The 20,781-nt window shown below is 43.5% G+C and overlaps 1 protein-coding gene across 8 annotated transcripts in view; it reads left to right on the forward strand.

Annotated features, from left to right (window-relative positions):
* Window positions 1-20,781, forward strand: part of golga4 (golgin A4) — a 147,423-nt gene that overhangs the window by 19,043 nt on the left and 107,599 nt on the right. For 5 of the 8 annotated variants that reach the window (XM_033020254.1, XM_033020255.1, XM_033020256.1 and 2 more), the window contains exons 2-4: window positions 7,433-7,522; window positions 13,390-13,488; window positions 17,469-17,549. In XM_033020254.1, coding sequence (XP_032876145.1) covers window positions 7,433-7,522; window positions 13,390-13,488; window positions 17,469-17,549 — 270 coding nt within the window. The remainder of the gene's footprint in view (window positions 1-7,432; window positions 7,523-13,389; window positions 13,489-17,468; window positions 17,550-20,781) is intronic. The other 3 variants (XM_033020259.1, XM_033020260.1, XM_033020261.1) reach the window with 1 other exon arrangement.

Raw genomic sequence — 20,781 nt, forward strand, 5'->3', positions numbered from 1 at the left:
ATGGCTGATCATCTAAAAACAGTACCCCGTTCCTGCCTTTTCCCCCATATCCAGGGCTCTCACTTAACTTTTTTTCTCTGTTGTCAGCTGGGCAACCATGGCAGCTTTTTAGGTTGCCAAATGACAGTTTAGATGGTCATTTAAGACGGCTTGCATGACGCGTGCGATAATGTGCTCGGACGAAGTGCATAGTTACCAGTCGGAATTATGGTCAATGAAGCAGCCACATATTATTTCTGCTTCAAATAATGTCACAAACTAAACATATTCACCAATCAAGACATGATATATACCACAATGACATGCAGCAAAATTACAATACAGTATCTCATCTCCTTTAACACGTTGCAAAGAATGCAATTTCTATTATTTCTTTCCACTTCCAAACAAAATTCTGGTTGGCGATCGCTTCGCACAACACCTGCGCTCAGTTCGCAATAACCAACCCGATCTCCTGGTGGCACAGCATTTCAACTCCTTCTCCCATTCCGAATCCGACCTTTCTGTCCTGGGCCTCCTCCATGGCCAGAGTGAGGCCCACCGCAAACTGGAGGAGCACCACCTCATATTTTGCTTGGGTAGTTTACACCCCAGCGGTCTGAACATTGTCTTCTCCAATTTCAGATAGTCCTTGCTTTCTCCCTTCTTGCCCTCCAATTCCCAGCTCTCCCACAGCCTACTCTCTCTGCCCCATCCTTTCTTTTTCCCGACCACCTCCCCCCCCCCGACATCAGTGTTATGGTATGAGTGCAGGCAGGTGGGACTAAGGGAAAAAAAAAAAAATTGTTCGGCGCGGACTTGTAGGGCCGAGATGGCCTGTTTCCGTGCTGTAATTGTTATATGTTATATGTTATATGTTATCAGTCTGAAGAAGGGTCTCGACCCGAAACGTCGCCTATTCCTTCACTCCATAGATGCTGCCTCACCTGCTGATTTTCTCCAGCTTTGTCTATCAACAGGATCCCACCACTGGCCACATCTTCCCATCCTCCCCTGTCGGCTTTCCGCAGAGACCGCTCCTTCCGTAACTCCCTGGTCATTTCGTCCCTTCCCACCTAAACCACACCCTCTCCTGGCACTTTCCTTTGCAACCGCAGGAAATGCTACACTTGTCGCTTTACCTCCCCCCTTGACTCCATTCAAGGACCCAAGCAGTCTTTTCAGGTGCGGCAGAGGTTCGCCTGCACCTCCTCCAACCTCATCTATTGCATCCACTGCTCTAGGTGTCAACTGCTCTACATCGGTGAGACCAAGCATAGGCTTGGTGATCGCTTTGCCAAATACCTACGCTCGGTTCGCAATAACCAACCTGATCTCCCAGTGGCTCAGCACTTCAACTCCCCCTCCCATTCCGAATCTGCCTTTTCTGTCCTGGGCCTCCTCCATGGCCAGAGTGAGGCCCACAGTAAATTGGAGGAGCAGCACCTCATTTTTTGCTTGGGCAGTTTACACCCCAGCGGTATGAAAATTGACCTCCAATTTCAGGTAGTTCCTGCTTTCTCCTCCGCTTCCCAGCTCTCCCTCAGCCCACTGTCTCCACCTCTTCCTATCTTCTTCCCACCCCCTGCACCCTCATATCAGTTTGAAGAAGGGTCTTGACCCAAAACGTCGCCTATTTCCTTCGCTCCATAGATGCTGCCTTACCTGCTGAGTTTCTCCAACATTTTTGTCTCCCCATTCACACAAGTTCTGTTATCCCACTTTCCTCACCCACTCCCTACACATTAGGGGCAATTTTACAGAGACATGTTAACCTACAAAGCCAATGCATCTTTGGGATGTGGGAGGAAACCTACATGCTTGCAGGGAGAATGTGCAAATTCAACACAGACAGTGCCCGAGGACAGGATCGAAAACAGATCCCTAGCGTGTGAGGCAGCAAGTCCATCAGCTGTGCCACTATATTTTATTTTCCAACACACACAAAATTATACGTTGATAACCATGGTTACTAAAAAACAAGAAACTATCCATTTTCAGTCTTAAATCTCTAAGTGATGCTATGTCCCCCTTTACAGCTACTGTAGGTTTTAATTCAGTTCAAGACTATGGGGCAGTACATTGGCCATAAAGTTGCTGCCTAAAATTGCCAGAGACCTGAATATGGGTGCTGTCTGTATGGAGTTTGCTCCTTTTCCCATTGATCGCATGGGTTTTCTCCGGGTGCTCTTGTTTCCTTCCACATTCCAAAGGTGTGCAGGAACCTTTTTCAGACCCAACCCAAAACGTAATGTTTTCCTTTTGTCCAGAGATTCTGTCTGACCTGTTGAGTTACTCCAGCTTTTTGTGTCTATCTTCAGTTTAAACCAGCATCTGCAGTTCTTTCCTACACACATGATACTATACGATAGAACTTTATTCATTCAAGGAGGGAAATTGTGTGTGTGTGTGTGTGTGTATATAGTTATAGATTCATATATAAATATACACCGTTTTGTTTTCTCGATTATTACATTGTTTACAGAGTACTATGTTTACATATTCTGTTGTGCTGCTGCAAGTAAGGATTTCATTGGGACATGAGAGAATAAAACAATCTTGACTCTTGACTTACGTCTCTAATGTGTGGGATAGAACTAGTGTACGGGTGATCGGCGGTCGGCGTGGACTCGGTGGGCCGAAAGGCCTGTTTCCACGCTGTATCTTTAAATTAAACTAAAACACTAAAACCAGAGGATATCTAAAGGAGGGCCACTACCCGAAACGTCACCCAATTTCTTCTATCCAGAGATGCTGGCTGCTCCATGGAGTTCCGCCCCACAATTAAAGCATGGAATAGTCTTCATCCTACTATAGGTACCCAACCAGAAGTAATTAAATTTAAGGTAGCTCTTTTTTTCCCCAAGAACCCTTTTTTGTTTTAAGTCCAAGTCAAGAGTCAAGAGAGTTTTATTGTCATGTGTCCCAGATAGGACAATGAAATTCTTGCTTGCTGCAGCACAACAGAATATGTACACATAATACAGAACAGGAGATAAAAGTTCACTGTGTCTATATACCATAGACCATATATATAAACACAATAAATACACAGATAAAATGCAATAGGCTGTTATTTTTCAGAGTTTGGTGGTGGTGTTTAAATTCTGTTTAAATTCCATTTCAAATATTTTTGGAGGACCAGGAAACCAAGCAGCTAGAGTTACTCCAGCTCCAGCGAGTGCGTTGGTTTTCAGCGGTCGCGGCGAGTGGACAGCAATGGCAGCCAGATCTCCCATCATGCAAAGGGAGGGAGAAAGTGGCCGACGCCGACCAGTTGCAGTGGCGGCACAAGCGCACAACCATGGCCGATGATGTGCTGGCCAAAGATCCTCGCGATAGGATCTTTGGTGCTGGCCGTGGTTGTGCGCATGGCTTTTAGGTTGCCCTGTCTATGGTATATAAATACACTGAACTTTTATCTCCTCTTCTGTATTATGTTTACATATTCTGTTGTGCTGCAGCAAGCAAGAATTTCATTGTCCTATCAGGGACACATGACAATTAAACTCTCTTGACTTGGACTTAAGCAAAAAAGGGTTCTCTTGGGGGGAAAAAGAGCTACCTTAAATTTAGTTGCGCCTGGTTCTGGACTCCCCCAACATCGAGAACATTTTTCTTGCCTGTCCAATCCTTTAAGAATTTTATATGTTTCTATAACCTGCCCTCTCATCCTTCTAAATTCCAGTGAATACAAGCCCAGTCGACCCATTCTTTCATCATATGTCAGTTCCGCCATCCCAGGAATTAACCTGATGAACCTATGTGTACTCCTTCAGGAGCAATAATGTCCTTCTTCTAATTAGGAGACCAAAATTGTACACAATACTCCAGGTGCGGTCTCACAAGGGCCCTGTACAACTGCAGTAGGACTTCTTTGCTCCTAAACTCAAATCCTCTCGCAATGAAGGCCAACATGCCATTAGCTTTCTTCACTGCCTGCTATACCTGCATGCTTACTTTCAGTGACTGATGTACAAGCACGCCCAGGTCTCGTTGCACCTCCCCTTTTCCTAATCTGACACCATTCAGATAATAATCTGCCTTCCTGTTCTTGCCACAAAAGTGGATAACCTCACATTTATACACATTATGCTGCATCTGCTGTGCATCTAAAATAATAAGATTATTAAGGGTTTGAACACGCTAGAGGCAGCAAACATGTTCCCGATTTTGGGGGAGACCAGAACCAAGGGCCACAGTTTAAGAATATGGGGTAAGCCATTTAGAACGGAGTGTAGGAAACACAGAGAGTTGTGAGTCTGGGAATTCTCTGCCTCAGAGGGCGGTGGAGGCCAGTTCTCTGGATACTTTCAAGATAGAGCTCTTATAGATAGCGGAGTCAGGGGATATGGGGAGAAGCCAGGAACGGGGTACTGGTTGTGGATGATCTACCCACTCACCCAACCTATCCAAGTCACCCTGCAGCCTCATAGCATCCTCCTCGCAGCGCACGCTGCCCCCCAGCTTTGTGTCATTCGCAAACTTGGTGATGTCACATTTAATTCCCTCATTTAAATCATTAATATATATTGTAAATAACTGGAGTCCCAGCACCGAGCCTTGCGGTACCCCACAAGTCACTACCTGCTATTCTGAAAAGGGCCCGTTAATTCCTACTCTTTGCTTCCTGTCTGCCAACCAGTTCTCTATCCATGTCAATACCCTACCCCCGATACCATGTGCTCTAATTTTGCACACTAATCTTTAGTGTGGGACCTTGTCAAAGGTTTTTTGAAAGTCAGATACACCACATCCCCTGGCTCTCCCTTATCCATTCTATTTATTACATCCTCCAAAAATTCCTGAAGATTAGTCAAGCATGATTTCCCCTTCATAAATCCATGCTGATTTTGACCGATCCTGTCACAGTCTTCAAAATGCGCTGCGTTAACATCTTTAACAATCGAGTCAAGCACCTTCCCCACTACCGATGTGTGGCTTACTAGTCTATAATTTCCCGTTTTTTCTCTCTCCCTCCTTTCTTAAAAAGTGGGGTTACATTGGCTACCCTCCAGTCCACAGGACCTGATCCAGAGTCGAGAGAACATTGGAAAATGATCACCGATGCATTCATGATTTCTGGGGCCACCTCCTTGAGTACTCGGAGATGCAGAACATCAGGCCCTGGGGATTTATCTACCTTCAGTCCCAAATTTTTTCCTGACACCATTTCTTGACTAATGTGGATTCCCTTCAGTTTCTCCCTCCCACTAGATCGGTGGTCCCCTAGTATTTCTGGGAGATTGTTTTTGTCTTCTTTAGTGAAGACTGAACCAAAGTACTTGTTTAACTGTTTTGCCATTTCCTTATTTCTCATTATAAATTATGTATTTATGTACAAAACCAACCAATGTGCACTGGTACCTGAGGTACAATATGCGTCACAGGCTTCCAACTGTAAAAATGATCACCCTCTGCCTCCTTTTGCCTAGCCATTTTCAAATCCAGTTTCCCAAATTGTCCTGAATATTATAGGTAATTTTGGACTAGTTTTACATGTGGAACTTGTCAATGGCCTTACTGAAGATGTCTATGACTCCAAAATCTGGTTTATCCCTGCTGTAGATTGTGTTTCAACAATTTGATGCAGGAGAATCCCCCCTCCCCCATGCGTCCGCCCCCACCCCCAGACTCTTGTTCATATACAGATAGTTTAAATGGATGTGTTCGGTTTATGATACTGTAACTATATTATGCAGAATCAAAGTCACCATGCCCTCCATAATGTTTGGGACAAAGACCCATCATTTATATATTTGCCTCTGTACTCCATAATTTAAGATTTGTATTAGAAAATATCACATGTGGTTAAAGTGCAGTCAGATTTTAATAAAGGGTATTTTCATACATTTTGGCTTCACCATATAGAAATTACAGCTGTGTTTATACATAGCCCCCCCCCCCCCCCCCCCAATTTCAGGGCATGATTATGTTCGGGAGACGTTGCTTCACAGGTGTTTGTAATTGCTCAGGTGTGTTTAATTACCTCCTTAATGCAGGTATAAGACTCTCAATACCTTGTCTTTCCTCCAGTCTTTCCATCACCTTTGGAAACTTTTATTGCTGTTTGTCCACATGAGGACCAATGTTGGTCCAATGAAAGTCAAAGAAGCCATTATGAGACCGAGAAACAAGAATAAAACTGTTAGAGACATCAGCCAAACCCTTGGCTTACCAACATCAACTGTTTGGAACATCATTGAGAAGAAAGAGCTCACCGGTGAGCTTACTAATCGCAAAGGGACTGGCAGGCCATGGAAGACATCCACAGCGGATGAGAGGAGAATTCTCTCTATACTAAAGAAAAATCCCCTGTCCGACAGATCAGAAACACTCTTCAGGAGTCGGGTGTGGATTTGTCAGTAACCACTGTCCGCAGAAAACTTCATGAACAAAAATACAGAGGTTACACTGCAAGCCACAAACCACTGGTTAGCCGTAAAAATAGGGTAGCCAGGTTAGTTTGCCAAGAAGTACTGCATTACTAGCCTGGCAGAGCATCACCAGAAAAGACACCCAACAACTGGTAATGCCCATGAATCACAGATTTCAAGCAGTCATTGCATGCAAAGGATATGCAACAAAATACTAAACATGACTACTTTCATTTACATGACATTGCTGTGTCCCAAACATTATGGTGCCCTGAAATCAGGGGATTATGTACAATCACTGCTGTAATTTCTACATGGTGAAACCAAAATGTATAAAAATGGCCACGTGTTTTTAAGAATAAGGAGTAAGCCATTTAGAACGGAGACGAGGAAACACTTTTTCTCACGGAGAGTGGTGAGTCTGTGGAATTCTCTGCCTCAGAGGGCAATGGAGGCGGGTTCTCTGGATGCTTTTGAGAGAGCTAGATAGGGCTCTTAAAGATAGTGGAGTCAGGGGATATGGGGAGAAGGCAGGAACGGGGTACTGATTGGGGATGCTCAGCCATGATCACATTGAATGGCGGTGTTGGCTCGAAGGGCCGAATGGCCTACTCCTGCACCTATTGTCTATTGTCTATTTTTTCTATTACAAATCTCAAATTGTGGAGTACAGAGGCAAATAAATGGTGGGTTTTTGTCCCAAACATTATGGAGGGCACTGTAAATGCCCCAGGAACAGGTTCTTTGGCACAACAAACAGGCTCTTTGACGCCAAAGTGCCGTTCCTATCTAGTCCCATTTTCTGTATTTGGGCCATACCTGTACCTATATACCAACCTGTCCAAATGCATTTTAAACATTGTTATAGTACCTGCCTCAATTAGTTCTGCGGATAGCTCATTCCATATACCCACTGACCATTGTCAGGAAACAGTTGCCCATCAGTTCCTCTTTAAATCTTTCCCCTCTCGCCTTAAACCACTGCCCTCTAGTTTTAGACTCTTCTATTCTGGGGGAAAAGACTGAGTATCCACCTTATCTGTGCATTATTTAATCATAAAATCTCTTTTCCTTAGGCATCTCCAAAATCTACTCCGTCATCAGAACATGACTCTTCATTGTCAGGCCAGCATAATGAAGCTACCTTCACTCCTGGTGACAGGGAGGTAAGACTGAATATGTGACTAGTTTGAATAATTACCGATCAGCATTGATGTTTAATACTTAATTAATTTAGCATTAACCTGCTTGCAGCAACTTGATATGCTGCCCGAGTGCTTTTATAATAAAGAACTTGCCTCAGACGTCTCCTTTAAACTTTCCCTCTCTCGCCTTGTAGCTATGGCCTCTAGTGTTGAACATTTCCACCTTGGGGAAAAGGGTTCTGTCTGTCTACCCTATCTATGCATCTTATACTTCGATCAAATCTCCCCTCAACCTCCAATGCAGAGAAAAAAAACGAATCTGTCCAACCTCTCCCTGTAGCTGAAACCCTCTAATCCAGGCAGCATTGTGGTAAGCCTCCCCTGCATCCTACAAAGTATATTTCCTGTAATGTAATGAGAACTGCATGCAATACACCAAATTTGCAGCCTAGTCAAAGTCAGATAAAGCTGCATCATGACTTCCTGACTCTTATATTCACTGCCCCTAACAATGAAGCATACCATATGCCTTGTTAACCACCATATCTACTTGTGCTGCCGCCTTCAGTGAGCTCTGAACGACTCTTCATTGTCAGGCCAGGATAATGAAGGTATGCTGGCCCGACTCCAAGATCCCACTGCACACCACTGCTGTTAAGGGTCTAGTCATTGATTGTATACTTTCTCCTAACATTCAACCTCCCACAGTACCACAGTACCTCACATTTACTTGAGGAAAAAGCACCTGCTATTTCTCCGCCCATTTCTACAGCTGGTCTATATCCTGCTGTATCTTCTGACAGCATTCCTGGCTGAATGCACCTCCTGGAATTTGGATTTTGCAGCAAACGTACTGGCCAACTGATGCTCATTTATGTCTTGTTTAAGAAAGAACTGCAGATGCTGAAAAAAGGTGCTTGGGGATATAGAAGAGACCCTGGTGAGAGCCTCATCTATAGTCGAAGAGGGGAACCCCCGTTGCCTAAAGAATGAGGAAATCTCCGATGCCCTGGTTTGGAACACCTCATCCTGGGTGCAGATGCGGCGTAGACGGAGGAATTGGGAGTAGGGGATAGAGTCCTTACAGGAAGCAGGGTGGGAAGAAGATAGCCATGGGACTCCCATGGCTCCGACATCTACTACAAACCCACTGTCTCCTCTAGATCCCGTAGCTCCGCTCTCACTCCCCATCCCCCCCCCACTCGTAACAAGGACAGAGTCCCCCCTGTCCTCACCTTCCACCCTACCAGCCGTCACATACAATAGATAATCCTACGACATTTTCGCCACCTCTAACGGGATCCCACCACTGGCCACATCTTCCCATCTCCTCCCCTTTCGGCTTTCCTCTGTAACTCCCTGGTCAATTTGTCCCTTCCCACCCAAACCACCCCCTTCCCTGGTACTTTCCCTCTTGCAACCGCAGGAAATGCTACACTTGGCGCTTTACCTCCCCCCTAAACTCCATCCAAGGACCCAAGCAGTCTTTCCAGGTGAGGCAGAGGTTGACCTGCACCTCCTCCAACCTCATTTATTGCATCCGCTGCTCTAGGTGTCAACTGTTCTATATCGGTGAGACCAAGCGCAGGCTTGCCGATTGCTTATGTCTTGATATGACATTAGGCATTAAGGGTTAAAACGTTAACACACTCTTTTTCTCCTAACCTTGCCCGAGAGTGCTGTACGGTCCATCCGGTAAAGTGAGAAGCCCTTGGGTTGCATGGCACAGTCAGGTGAGGCAGGAGTGAGCTATCTATCTATCTATCTTCTACATATTACTAAAATTCTCATCTTGACCACTTCCTGTCTACGTTGAAATAAAATTTGCGCAAATCGATCTCGCATAGCGATACAATTTTTCACCACCTTGCTCACCATTCTCCTCTGCTGCAAGTCAAATATGTTTTGTTCCGATCGGTGAAATAGTGTAAATGTTATGAAAGTTTTGAAGGTCCCCCACCCCCCCCCCCCCCCCACACCCCCCCCCTCCTCCCCTCCCCCCCTCCCCCACCCCCCCCCTCCCCCACCCCCCCCCCCCCCCACTCCCCCCCTCCCCCACACCCCCCCCCCCACATCCCCCCTCCCCCACACCCCCCCTCCCCCACACACCCCCTCCCCCACACACCCCCTCCCCCACACCCCCCAAACCCCAGGCTGCTCTGGGTCCAAGTTCGGGCTATGGGTCCAGTTAAGTCCTATGTTAGGTCTCTGTGTTGGGTGCTCTGAGGTTGCGGCTCACTGTTGGCCGGGTCCATAGTGTAGTCGGCAGCTCCGCGAGGTCAGGGCCTGCACTTGGTTGTGCCTGGTTGGCAGCACGGGAAGCAGGGGCCCGCAAGAGTCTGGTCGGCGGGTCAGCAACTCTGGGTGGGCGTCAGTTTTATAGGTTGGTGTTTTCAGAAGTCCAGTAACCTGCAGGCCTCGCTGGTCATAGTTGGTCTCACTTATCGGGTCCATTCCGGTCTGGTAAGTCCTTTGATCGTGGAGGCCATAATATCACCAGATTTCAAAGAAGATTTAAACAGAATATTGTTGGTACAGCAAGAAATATTGGATCGAGTTCCAAATGGAATAGAGATTTTACAGAGTGGAACGATTTGTACTGGATTATAGTAGATACTCCCTCATCTGGGTCCAGCAAGCATAGAGGTGCCATGCTCTGCCGCTATCTTGCCCTTCATATCTCACAGATAGGGTAGACTGCAGGATTTTTGTTCCCTTGTCAAAAGCAAATAAAATTAGAGACGTGATTTTGAGACACAAGAGACTGCAAATGCTGGCATCTGGAGGAGCTCAGCTGGTTGAGCAAGGAATTGCCATTTTGGGTCAGGACCCTACGACAGGACAGAGATGTACGGTAAGGGGTAAGAAATTTGAGGGGGACCTATTTCACCCAGTGAGTTAGGTCCACAAGTTATGCACTCCTGAATGGATGCTAGAAGGATTTCACTTTGAGGAATTAAATAACAGGATAGACAAAGGAGAGTGAGTGGATGTTGTTTACCTGGAATTTCAGAAGGCCTTTGATAAGGTGCCACATGTGAGGCTGCTGAAGAAGACGAGAGCCCATGGTATTTGAAGGAAGATACAAGCGTGGATAGATGGTTGCCTGAATGGCAGAAGACAAAGAGTGGGATTAAAGGGTTTTTTTTCGGATTGGCTGCCAGTGATTAGTGGTGTTCAGCAGTGGTCGGTGCTGGGGCTGCTACTCTTCACGTTGTATATTAATGATTTAGATGAGGCAATTGAAGGCTTTGGACCAAGTTTGCGGATGACACAAAGATAGGTGGAGGGGCAGGTAGTGTAGAGAAAGCAGGGACTCTGCAATTGGACTTGAACAGGTTGGGAGAGTGGTAAAGAAGTGGCAAATGGAATTCAGTGTAGCAGAGTGTGGAGTCGTGCATTTTGGTAGCAGGAATGAAGGTGTGGACTATTTTCCAAATAGGGAGAGGATTCAGAAATCGGAGGTGCAAAGGGACCAATGATTGTTGGTGCCGTATTCTCAAAAAGTTAATTTACAACTTGAATCGGTAGTAAAGAAGGCAAATGCAATGTTAGCATTTATTTTGAGAGGACTGGAATACAAAAACAGGGATGTAATGCTGAGGCTTTATAAGGCACTGGTCAGGCTGCATTTGGAGTATCGTGAGCAGTTTTGGGCCCCATATCTGAGGAAGGATGTGCTGGTGTTCGAGAGGGTCCAGAGGAGGTTTACGGGAATGATTTCCGGGATGATTAGGTTAACATATGATGAGCGTTTGAAGGCACTGGGCCTATACTCGCTGGAGTTTAGAAGGATGAGCATTTATTGTGCAGGTCTTGCACTTAACAGTACCAATTTCCCCAGTTATTCAGCGCTGTCCTTCAACAAAATAGACTCGAAGACTCCATTGTTTGAGGATTGGGCAGTATGTTGGAGTCAATGTTGAGATCAGAATGGATTGGCAGGTCAAGGGGCTACATGGCACATTTCCAGTACACACATTGTTGTGTGCAAGTATTCTTTGATTTATGAGCATTTTAGTTTATAAATGTAATCTAATACTACATTGTGATTTTGCTATTCGCCATTCATTTTTACAATACATGCCTCCATTTACAAACATTTTTATTGTAATGGTATGGATTTAGGGAATAAATCCCTTTCCCCTGACTCTCAGTCTAAAGAAGGGTCTTGAGCCAAAACATCACCTATTTATTTTCTCCAGAGATGCTGTCTGACCCGCTGAGTTACGCTGAGACGCTTTTTGTGTCTATCTTCTGTTTATTACCTTAATGTAAGGTTTAGTTGTCCATAAAATATTTCGGAATTTTGGATAGTTGATTGTTGTACCTTTCAGGTTTTTCAACTGAAAAATTTTGGAAGGCAACCAAAGATTTTGCAATGAAACTGATGGCAAACCCTTTGCTTTACAAATTTCCAATTAACAAAGAGTTCCCTGGGTTTTTAATCCATCGGTAAAATAAGGATAACGTGTACATTCTGGAAATGCACATGATAACATTTAGTGGAGTAAACCGCTAATTTGGTTGTTTGGGCTGATGAGTGTTTTTTAAATTTGTTGCATTATTTGAAACCTTTTTGTACCTCTCAATTTTTGGTTTGTATTATCTATTGTGAGTTTAACATTTTTTAATTTTCCTCTTCTATTGCTGTTCTTTCACTTCCAAGAAGAGCAGGAATTGTGGAAGGCTGTCTTTGTACTTTGTGTGTGGTTGAGAAAGGAGTATCATGTAAATCAAGGATCGGCAACCTTGTTCTGCATCGGGGCCAGAACGCATGTCTGTGAGCGGATGGCGGGCCACATCTACCACGTGTTCATATGGATCCCGCCCCTTCGAGGACGCACTGGCCCCTAGTTACGGATGCTCACGAACATGGCGTACCTACGGTCCATTGCCTTGGCTCTGTCCTAAGGGCGGTGGCTCAAATACTTGCACTCACTCGTCCCCGGCCTCTTGACAACTCTAAACCCGACAATGACACCCAGACACAGAAGGTGCGCGGCCGTGCCGGCGGTTTTGCGCAGGTAGTGGTACAGTCGGAGCTCGGGCGCTCGGCGGCTCTGCAATTGCGGCCGCCTGAGCATGTGTCCTTGCGTCACCGCGCCTGGGCGTCTCAGGCCCGGAAGGTACCGGAGATGAAGGAAGTCTGCATGCCGGATGGCTACGGAAAAAAAATCCGCCTGCGGGCCGGTTGATTTTGGGTTACCATTCGCATTCGTCCCGGGGTCGTAGGTTGCCGACCCCTGATGTAAATTAAGTTTTCTGTTAACAATGGCATAGTTATGGGATGGTGTTTTAATAAGTTAAACTTTCAGAATCTGTTTTATTGTTAAGTTTACTAGAATGAGATTTTCTTTTGCAATTGAAATATTCAGATTTGTTTTCTAATGCTCTTTAAACAAGGTACAAATATGATAAGACAAAAAACAAATTCCTGTAATTACTTGGCAGGTCAGGCACTATTTGAGAATGGAAACGTACAGATGACATTTCAGGTCGGGACCCTTCTTCAAGGCATGAAATGTCTGTCCATTTACCTCCACAGATGCTGCCTGACACACTGAGTTCCTCTAGCACTATGTTTTGCATTCAGTTCCAGAATCTGCAGTCTCTTATCCATCATGGTGGATGTTATTCAGCTTGAAGATATTTGAATGACTGTTCAATTCAGCTGAAAAGGCCTTGTCCTTCCGCAATGTCTGTGGAGATCATTATAACGTGCATAACAAGTACCAAAGCAGGTGTTTGCTGCAAAAATATTTCATTCAATGGATATCCAGTATAGCCAAATAGATGGCTTAAAACATGGCTGTTTTACTACTGAGATTTGCATAATTTCCTCTGAGTATATGCTTTGTTTCCTTTTTTGTTTGTGAATGAGACAGCTGTTGGCCGAGATGATAGCAGAGCCTGCTTTTCTCTCGGAGTACACTATCTTTGCTCTGGAAAGCACCAAGTGGCTTAGACCGCTGAATATCAACGTGGTGAGTCCTCCTATCCTACCAGCAATGCCATGGTAGTGTAGGAGAAGCATTTAGGAAGCTTTCATTTTTTCAAAGGCATTTACTGCTGAACCTTGCATTTATCTAGGGGTTTCGTTTGGTAAAGTTAATGTATACTTTGCAAACATGCCCAACCCATGTTTGAAGTTTTGGTTTAGTTCCTGGGAAGAGTAATTTGAAAATCTACGGTTTGTGCTTTGTAAGCTCATATCCCCAAGGAAAGAATGAAACCCTTAAATGACCGATGTGTGGTTTGCTGTAGAATCTTAACCAAGTATTGCTTTTGACTTACTAGCAGATGTGAATAATATCCAGAAATGCATGTTTTATAAATTAATGCATAAATGCAAAGACTGATTTAATATTAACATCTTGGGCTTATACCTGTTGTGCAGATTGTTGAACTGGGACAGACTGGGCTGCTAAATGACCGCTTTGTAACTGTCGGGCGACAGTTGTCCATGTGAAGTAACGTTGCATTAACACCATGTAATAATTCCAGAGATTTATTGTGAATGTTCACAATTATTTTACTGTTAGCTATATTTGCCTGAATTCTCTTGATGTTATATTTCAGAAATCCTGCATGATATTGGCATCATAAATTATGTGTAGTCTTTTCTTTGAGTGGACAGCGTGCCACAAAAGCTTTTTGTTACAACTCAGTAGATGTGACAATAATAAACTAAACTAAACAAACTAAACAAATTGTTGTATGCCATGACTAACTGTATTGCTAATCGTACAGAAACACAGAATGCTGGAAATACTCAGCAGGTCAGGCAGCATCTATGGAAAGAAAAACAGTTAATGTTTCCATTCCTGGACCCTTTTCAAAAATGTTTACTCCTAGCAAGAAATTGAACAAGTCTTAGTAAATAGAATAGGTATATCTAACGAAGCTACAATATTAACTGGTTCCTAACTCCAAGTATCTTTGTTGGGGGACTGCAAGAAATTGGTGGTTCACCACTGGGCACCACAAGGAGCCCTCGTCATTTGCATGCAATTGGAATGATGGTTGAACAACCTTGAAGTTTGGCCCTTTAACTTCTGTACGTGACCTGAGTGACCGGGCAGCAGGGTGGCGTAGTGGAAGAGTTGCTGTTTTACAGTGCAAGAAACCCGAGTTCAATCCTAATTACAACTGCTGTCTTTATGGAATTTGTATGTTCTCCCTGTGATCTGCATGGGTTTTCTGCACGAGCTCTGGTTTCTTCCCACACTCCAAATACTTACAGGTTTGTAGGCAAATTGGCTTGGTAAAATAGTAAATTGTCCCTAGTGTGTGTAGGATAGTGTTAATGTACAGGGATCGCTGGTTGGCGCGGACTTGGTGGGCCAAAGGGTCCGTTTCTGCACTGTAACTTTAAACAAAAAACTAAATTTATATTTGACTATCACCTGCACCTCCAATCAAAACAATAAGTTCTGTAGCATCGATTGTGACCATACCTGGAAATCTATGTTTAGCTTTGGATACCAAAGTGCAAGAAAAGTGTATTTCTTTGGAGGGAGAACAGTGCAGCTTGATCAAAATTATACTGCTGCTAAAATGTCGAGATGCTAAAATGTGAGGTTATCCACTTTGGTGGCAAGAACAAGAAGGAAGATTATTATTCGATTTAGAAAAGGGGAGGTGCAACGAGTCCTGGGTGTTCTTGTACAACAGTCACTGAAAGTAAGCACGCAGGTACAGCAGGCAGTGAAGAAAGCAAATGGCATGTTGGCCTTCATAGTGTGTGGATTTGAGTATATGAGCAAGTAGGTCCTTCTGCAGTTGTACAGGGCCCTAGTGAGACCACACCTGGAGTATTGTGTGTAGTTTTGGTCTCCAAATTTGAGGAAGGACATTCTTGCTTTTGAGGGAATGCAGCGTAGGTTCACCAGGTTAATTCCCGGGATGGCGGGACTGACATATGAAGAAAGAATGGATTGACTGAGCTTATATTCACTGGAATTTAGAAGGATGAGAGGCGATCTGAGTGAAACAAATGAAATTCTTATGGGATTGGACAGGCTAGATGCTGGAAAAATGTTCCCGATGTTGGGGGATTCCAGAACCAAGGGTCACAGGTTAAGAATAAGGGGGAAGCCATTTAGGACTGAGATGAGGAAAACAATTTTCACCCAGAGAGTTGTGAATTTGTGGAATTCTCTGCCACAAAAGGCAGTGGAGGCCAATTCACTGATGTTTTCAAGAGAGTTAGATATAGCTCTTACAGCTAACGGAATCGAGGGATATGGGGAGAAAGCAGAAATGGTGTATTGATTTTGAATGATCAGCTATGATCATATTGAATGGCTGTGCAGGCTGGAAGGGCCGAATGGCCTACTCCTGCACCTATTTTCTATGTTTCTAAGACTGGTTTTATGTATCCCTTTGTAGGGGTAGGCAATTGAGATGTGATCCAATGAATTGTTTAATGTTAAATAATTTGACTGTTTTGAAATAATGGTTGGATTGGCTGGTTCTCAATGAATCCATAATTGTGAGGCTTAAAATATGTTGCTGACCATTCAGAGCTCAGGGAACACTTGTCACAAATGATTGTGGAAACCCCCACTCTTGAGTCAATTTTGTTATATAAAAAAATATATAAAAATTGAGAACTCTAAAGTTATTGGTAGACATGTGTTGAAAATTTTAGGGAACCAAAGAGATTATGAAACTTATTGAAGCAGAAGCTGATGAATTGGTATGTTTGATCATTATTTCAAAATCATTGATGCACTTATGAATGGAAATTGAATAACAGGAGGTGGTAGAAATCTGAAATTAAAAAAATGCAGCAGGCCAGACAGTGTCTGTTGTGATGAAAAAAAGTGGAAGGAAGCAGTAATGGAGATCAAATAAAAGCTCTTTCTGACAAAAGATTTGATAATCTTGAAGTCTTATTGGTACGTTGATTTCTCTAATTTCAAGTAACTCCTGCATCCTATCAGTTCCACTGTTCACATCCTTGTATCCCTTTCATTAGCACATCCCAGCCAACAATGGGCCATGATGGATTCTACCCATCCTAAGGTCATCTATTAGCAGCCATGATTTGTTCTGAACTTTTCTTGCCTCCAGTGTCTGTCTCCAGTATCTGCCCAGCTTCTACTTGTGCTGCCACCTTCAGTGAGCTATGAACTTAGACTCCTTCCATTCAACCTCCCAAAGTGCAACACCTCAGTGCAACAAGACCAGTGTGACGCGCTCACTTTGAGGCTTGGCTGCGAAAGCATTGTTCATATTTTTAAAATATTTCTATCACACAAAAAGTTGCACGTTGCATCCACTGCAAAATTCCACTGAAAAATGTCTAATCGTAATTGTCCACCTTAAATACTCGATGGGCAATGATCGAGTGATTGTGAAGGACTTTATTTTTGAAATTTCCTTGCCAGTTTAAGTTTGACAACTTATTCAACGGTGCCTTGGCCAGTGTTGATAGTATTCGTCAGTATTCGTGTAGACAGTGTTTGTCCTTGGCTTCATCTGTGGATTAACTGTGTCTTAATCAATTAATAAAAAGCTACTACTGAACTCGTCTTCTATCATTCATTTAAAAATTGCTGCTCATTTTAACCCATTTTTCACAGTGGAGCAAATGCTTTAATTAAATATTGCATAGTATTAACTTTAAAGTAACTGAAAGAGCTTAATTAGTTGAGAACAACCAAAGTGAATGGTTTTCCTGTGTCTCTGCATTTTGCTTTATTGGGCTGCGTTTACATTATAAGGAGATGATATACCTATATTAAAAACTATAAATTACTAATAATTAATGTCCACTTGAAAAATTGGGTCAAACAATTGGGTGTTTGAATTCCATTCTACACAACTGACAGATTAAGATCATTGAAACGATCATCTCCTTTGTGACCCTGGAAAATACATTTATAATATTATTTATTTTACTTTCTGCAGAGCTGTATGGAACTTGTGTTAATTATTGATGATTTATAATTTCCAGAATATGCAAAAAACAGCAGATCAAAGATGTTCTCCAAAAGGCACAGATAACTTGAATGACGATGGGTCAGCTGCTGGCCAGGTGAGACTCTCAGCAATTAATCAAGCAAGCTATTTGATGCTTTGTGATTCTCATAGGTTGTAGAATTGTACACAACATGTTGGCTTTAATTAGAAAGTGAAAGTGCTTAACAGGACTGATTCCATTTCAAAATACCCGGGGTCAGATCGCTTGGTGCGGGGGAGCTGAGATTCCCCCCTTGATGCAGGAGTGATCGTCCCGACGTAGAGGGTCCAAACGCTGCCGGCTACGGGAGTAAGATCGTCCCGTCAACAGAAGGCTCGAGGCCCACGACTGCGGGAAGACAAAGAAGAGAAGAGATTGAACTTTTTTTTTCACCTTTATGTTAAAATGTATTTTGTGTGTTCGGTTGCTTTTTATTTGTATGACTGACTTGGCAAATGAAATTCCTCATATGTTGCAAAACATACTTGGCTAATAAAGGTATTATTGTATTGCATTATATTGATATTAATTTCATGATCTAGGACATTATTCCAAATTGTAAATAGGACTCTAATTTGATTGGAAGAACAAAGGATTTTGGATAAGCAGGGGATGTACATCATAGGTTGAGTTCTAACAAACATGGGCTTTATGTTTACTAAATGAAACTCAACAGCAGCATGCTTGGGAGTAATCTGCACAACTTGTTTTTCATCTCAGAAAATTGATATTAGAACACCTAGAAAAGCAGTAATTGAGTTTCAGAAGGATAAGAGACTGGAGACCTGTGACAAGTGCCGTGACTCTATAATTGGTGCTGGGCCCAATGCTGTCTGATTTATGTCAATGAGTGGGATGATGTACATGGCATGATCAATGAGTTTGCAGATAACGCACGCTAAAGTTGGTGATGTTGTAGATAATGAAGATGGCTCTCATAAATTAAATTAAACTAATCTTGATCAGCTGGGCAAGTGGGCTAAGGAATCATCATCATCATCGTTGAAAACATCAATGGGCACGGTGCCTTACAATGCTATGTACGACAGTGACCGCAACTTCTTCTGAAGTGTGGATGGCCATTGGCTCGCTAGGAGCTCATCCGCCCTTTGGCAGGTCTTGTTTTTGGTCCTGCTGGGGGTCCACAGCCCCCTCCTCACCTGGCAAACCAGGTGGGGGAGACGGTTTAGTCGCCGACTATCCGACCATGGAGCAGGTAACACGGGATTACATGGTACTCCCCCCGACCTGTCCTTAGGAATGGTTAATGGAATTTAATGTAGATAAGTGCAAGGTGTTACATTTTGGGAAGGCAAACCAGGGAAGGACCTTTACAGTGAATGGCAGGACCCGAGGGAGCGTTGAAGAGCAGAAGGATCAGGGATTGCAGGTACATAGTTTCCTGAAAGTGGCGTCACAGGTAGATAAGGTGGTCAAGAAGGCTTTTGGTAAATTAGCTCTCATTAGTCAGGATATGAAGTGTAAAAGTTGGAATGTTATGTTACAGTTGTACAAGAGGTTGGTGAGGTTACATTTGGGCAGGATAGGACTGTATTTGTTGGAGTGCAGTTCAGAGATGTAGAAAATCATGAGAGAAATAGGTAGGGTACATGCACAAGGTTTTTTTTTTACCGAGAGCAGGGGAATCAAGAACCAGAGGGTATAGGTTTAAGGTGAGAGGTTAAAATTTTTAATAAGAACCTGAGAAATGGTGGTTATATGGATCGACCTGTCAGAGGTGGTAGTTGAGGCAGACACGACAACATTTAAAACACAATGGGAAAGGTACATGGATAGGAACTTTTTTGAGCGATGTAGGCTAAAAAACATCCTGACTAATCCAGGCAGCATTCTGATAAACCTCTCCTATATCCTCTTCAAAGGCTCCGTATTTTTTATCGGGGCAATCAGAACATACTCAAAATGTGACCTAACCAAAGTTTTTTAAAGCTGTAACATTACTCTTGTATTCAAATCCCTGACTGATGAGGACAAGCATATCACATGAAAGGTTCACATGACAAGCATATCACATGACAAGCATATCACATTAGAAGGGTTTCGGCCCGAAACGTCGCCTATTTCCTTCGCTCCATAGATGCTGCTGCACCCGCTGAGTTTCTCCAGCATTTTTGTATACCTTCGATCATCCAGCATCTGCAGTTCCTTCTTGATCACATGAAAGGACATTTGAGTGCTCTCTCATATGTTCCTATTTCATTACCGTTGCATGTTGTGTGGAGCGTAAATGCAAGAAAAGTCCATATGGGTTGAATAACCGCCTTTACCACTCTATCTACTTGTGTTGCCCCTTTGACCCCAGATCCCTCTGTACACTATTGCCAATAAGGGTCTTGCCTTTGACTGTATACTTGCATTCGACTTCTCAAAGTGTAGCACCTCATACTTGCTCCATATGTAAAATACCATCGCTCATTTTTCTCTGCCATTTCTATAATTGATCTATATCCTGACAACCTTCCTCATTATCTCACAAATCCACATTTAAAAAAATATATAATGCTCTTCCACCACTACCCTCTGTCTTCTATGGTAAGCCAGTTCTGAATCCATACAACCAGGTCACAATGGATCTGCATACCAATAGGGACTTTATCAAATGCCTTATTAAAATCCATGCAGACAACATCCACTGCCTACCAGTCACCTTTGTCACCTCCTCTGGAAACTTAATTAATTTAAGTTGTCAAAAATAGATAACCGTGTTGAATTCCAATACACTCAACCATCTGCAATAAATTAGATTCTACTTTTGCTAAAATCTAATCCTGTTAGCAGAGAAAGAACAGAAGAGTTCAATTTAGGAAACGCAGGCATTTAATCATGGAGACAAAGGGAACAGCAGTTGCTGGAATTTTGAGCAAGAAACAAAGGCTGGAGGAGCACTGGGCCGGTCAGGCAGCATCCGGTGGTAAATGGATAGGCGGTATTTCAGCGACACCCTTCTTCAGACTGATTTGGAGTAGGGGGTGAAAGCTGAAAAAGAGGTGGGGCAGGATGAAGCCTGGCAAGTAATAGATAGATAGATAGATAGATACAGGTGGGAGAGAGCGGGTTGATTGGCAGATGGGTAGAATATGTGACAAAAGCTAGAGGTGATTGGAAGACAAAAGGGTGTCAGATAAAGAATGAAGAGGTGGAATGAAATGTAACGCTGGAGGGAGGGTTATGGTTGACTGGAGCGAGCAGGAAGAGGGCAATTAAAAGGGAAATGGGTGACTTGGGGATGGGAGATGAGTACAAAAGGAAGGGAGAGAAGCAGGGTGACTGAGGATGGTTGGATAAA

Source organism: Amblyraja radiata, chromosome 4 (assembly GCF_010909765.2).
Source record: "Amblyraja radiata isolate CabotCenter1 chromosome 4, sAmbRad1.1.pri, whole genome shotgun sequence".
Classification (NCBI taxonomy): domain Eukaryota; kingdom Metazoa; phylum Chordata; class Chondrichthyes; order Rajiformes; family Rajidae; genus Amblyraja; species Amblyraja radiata.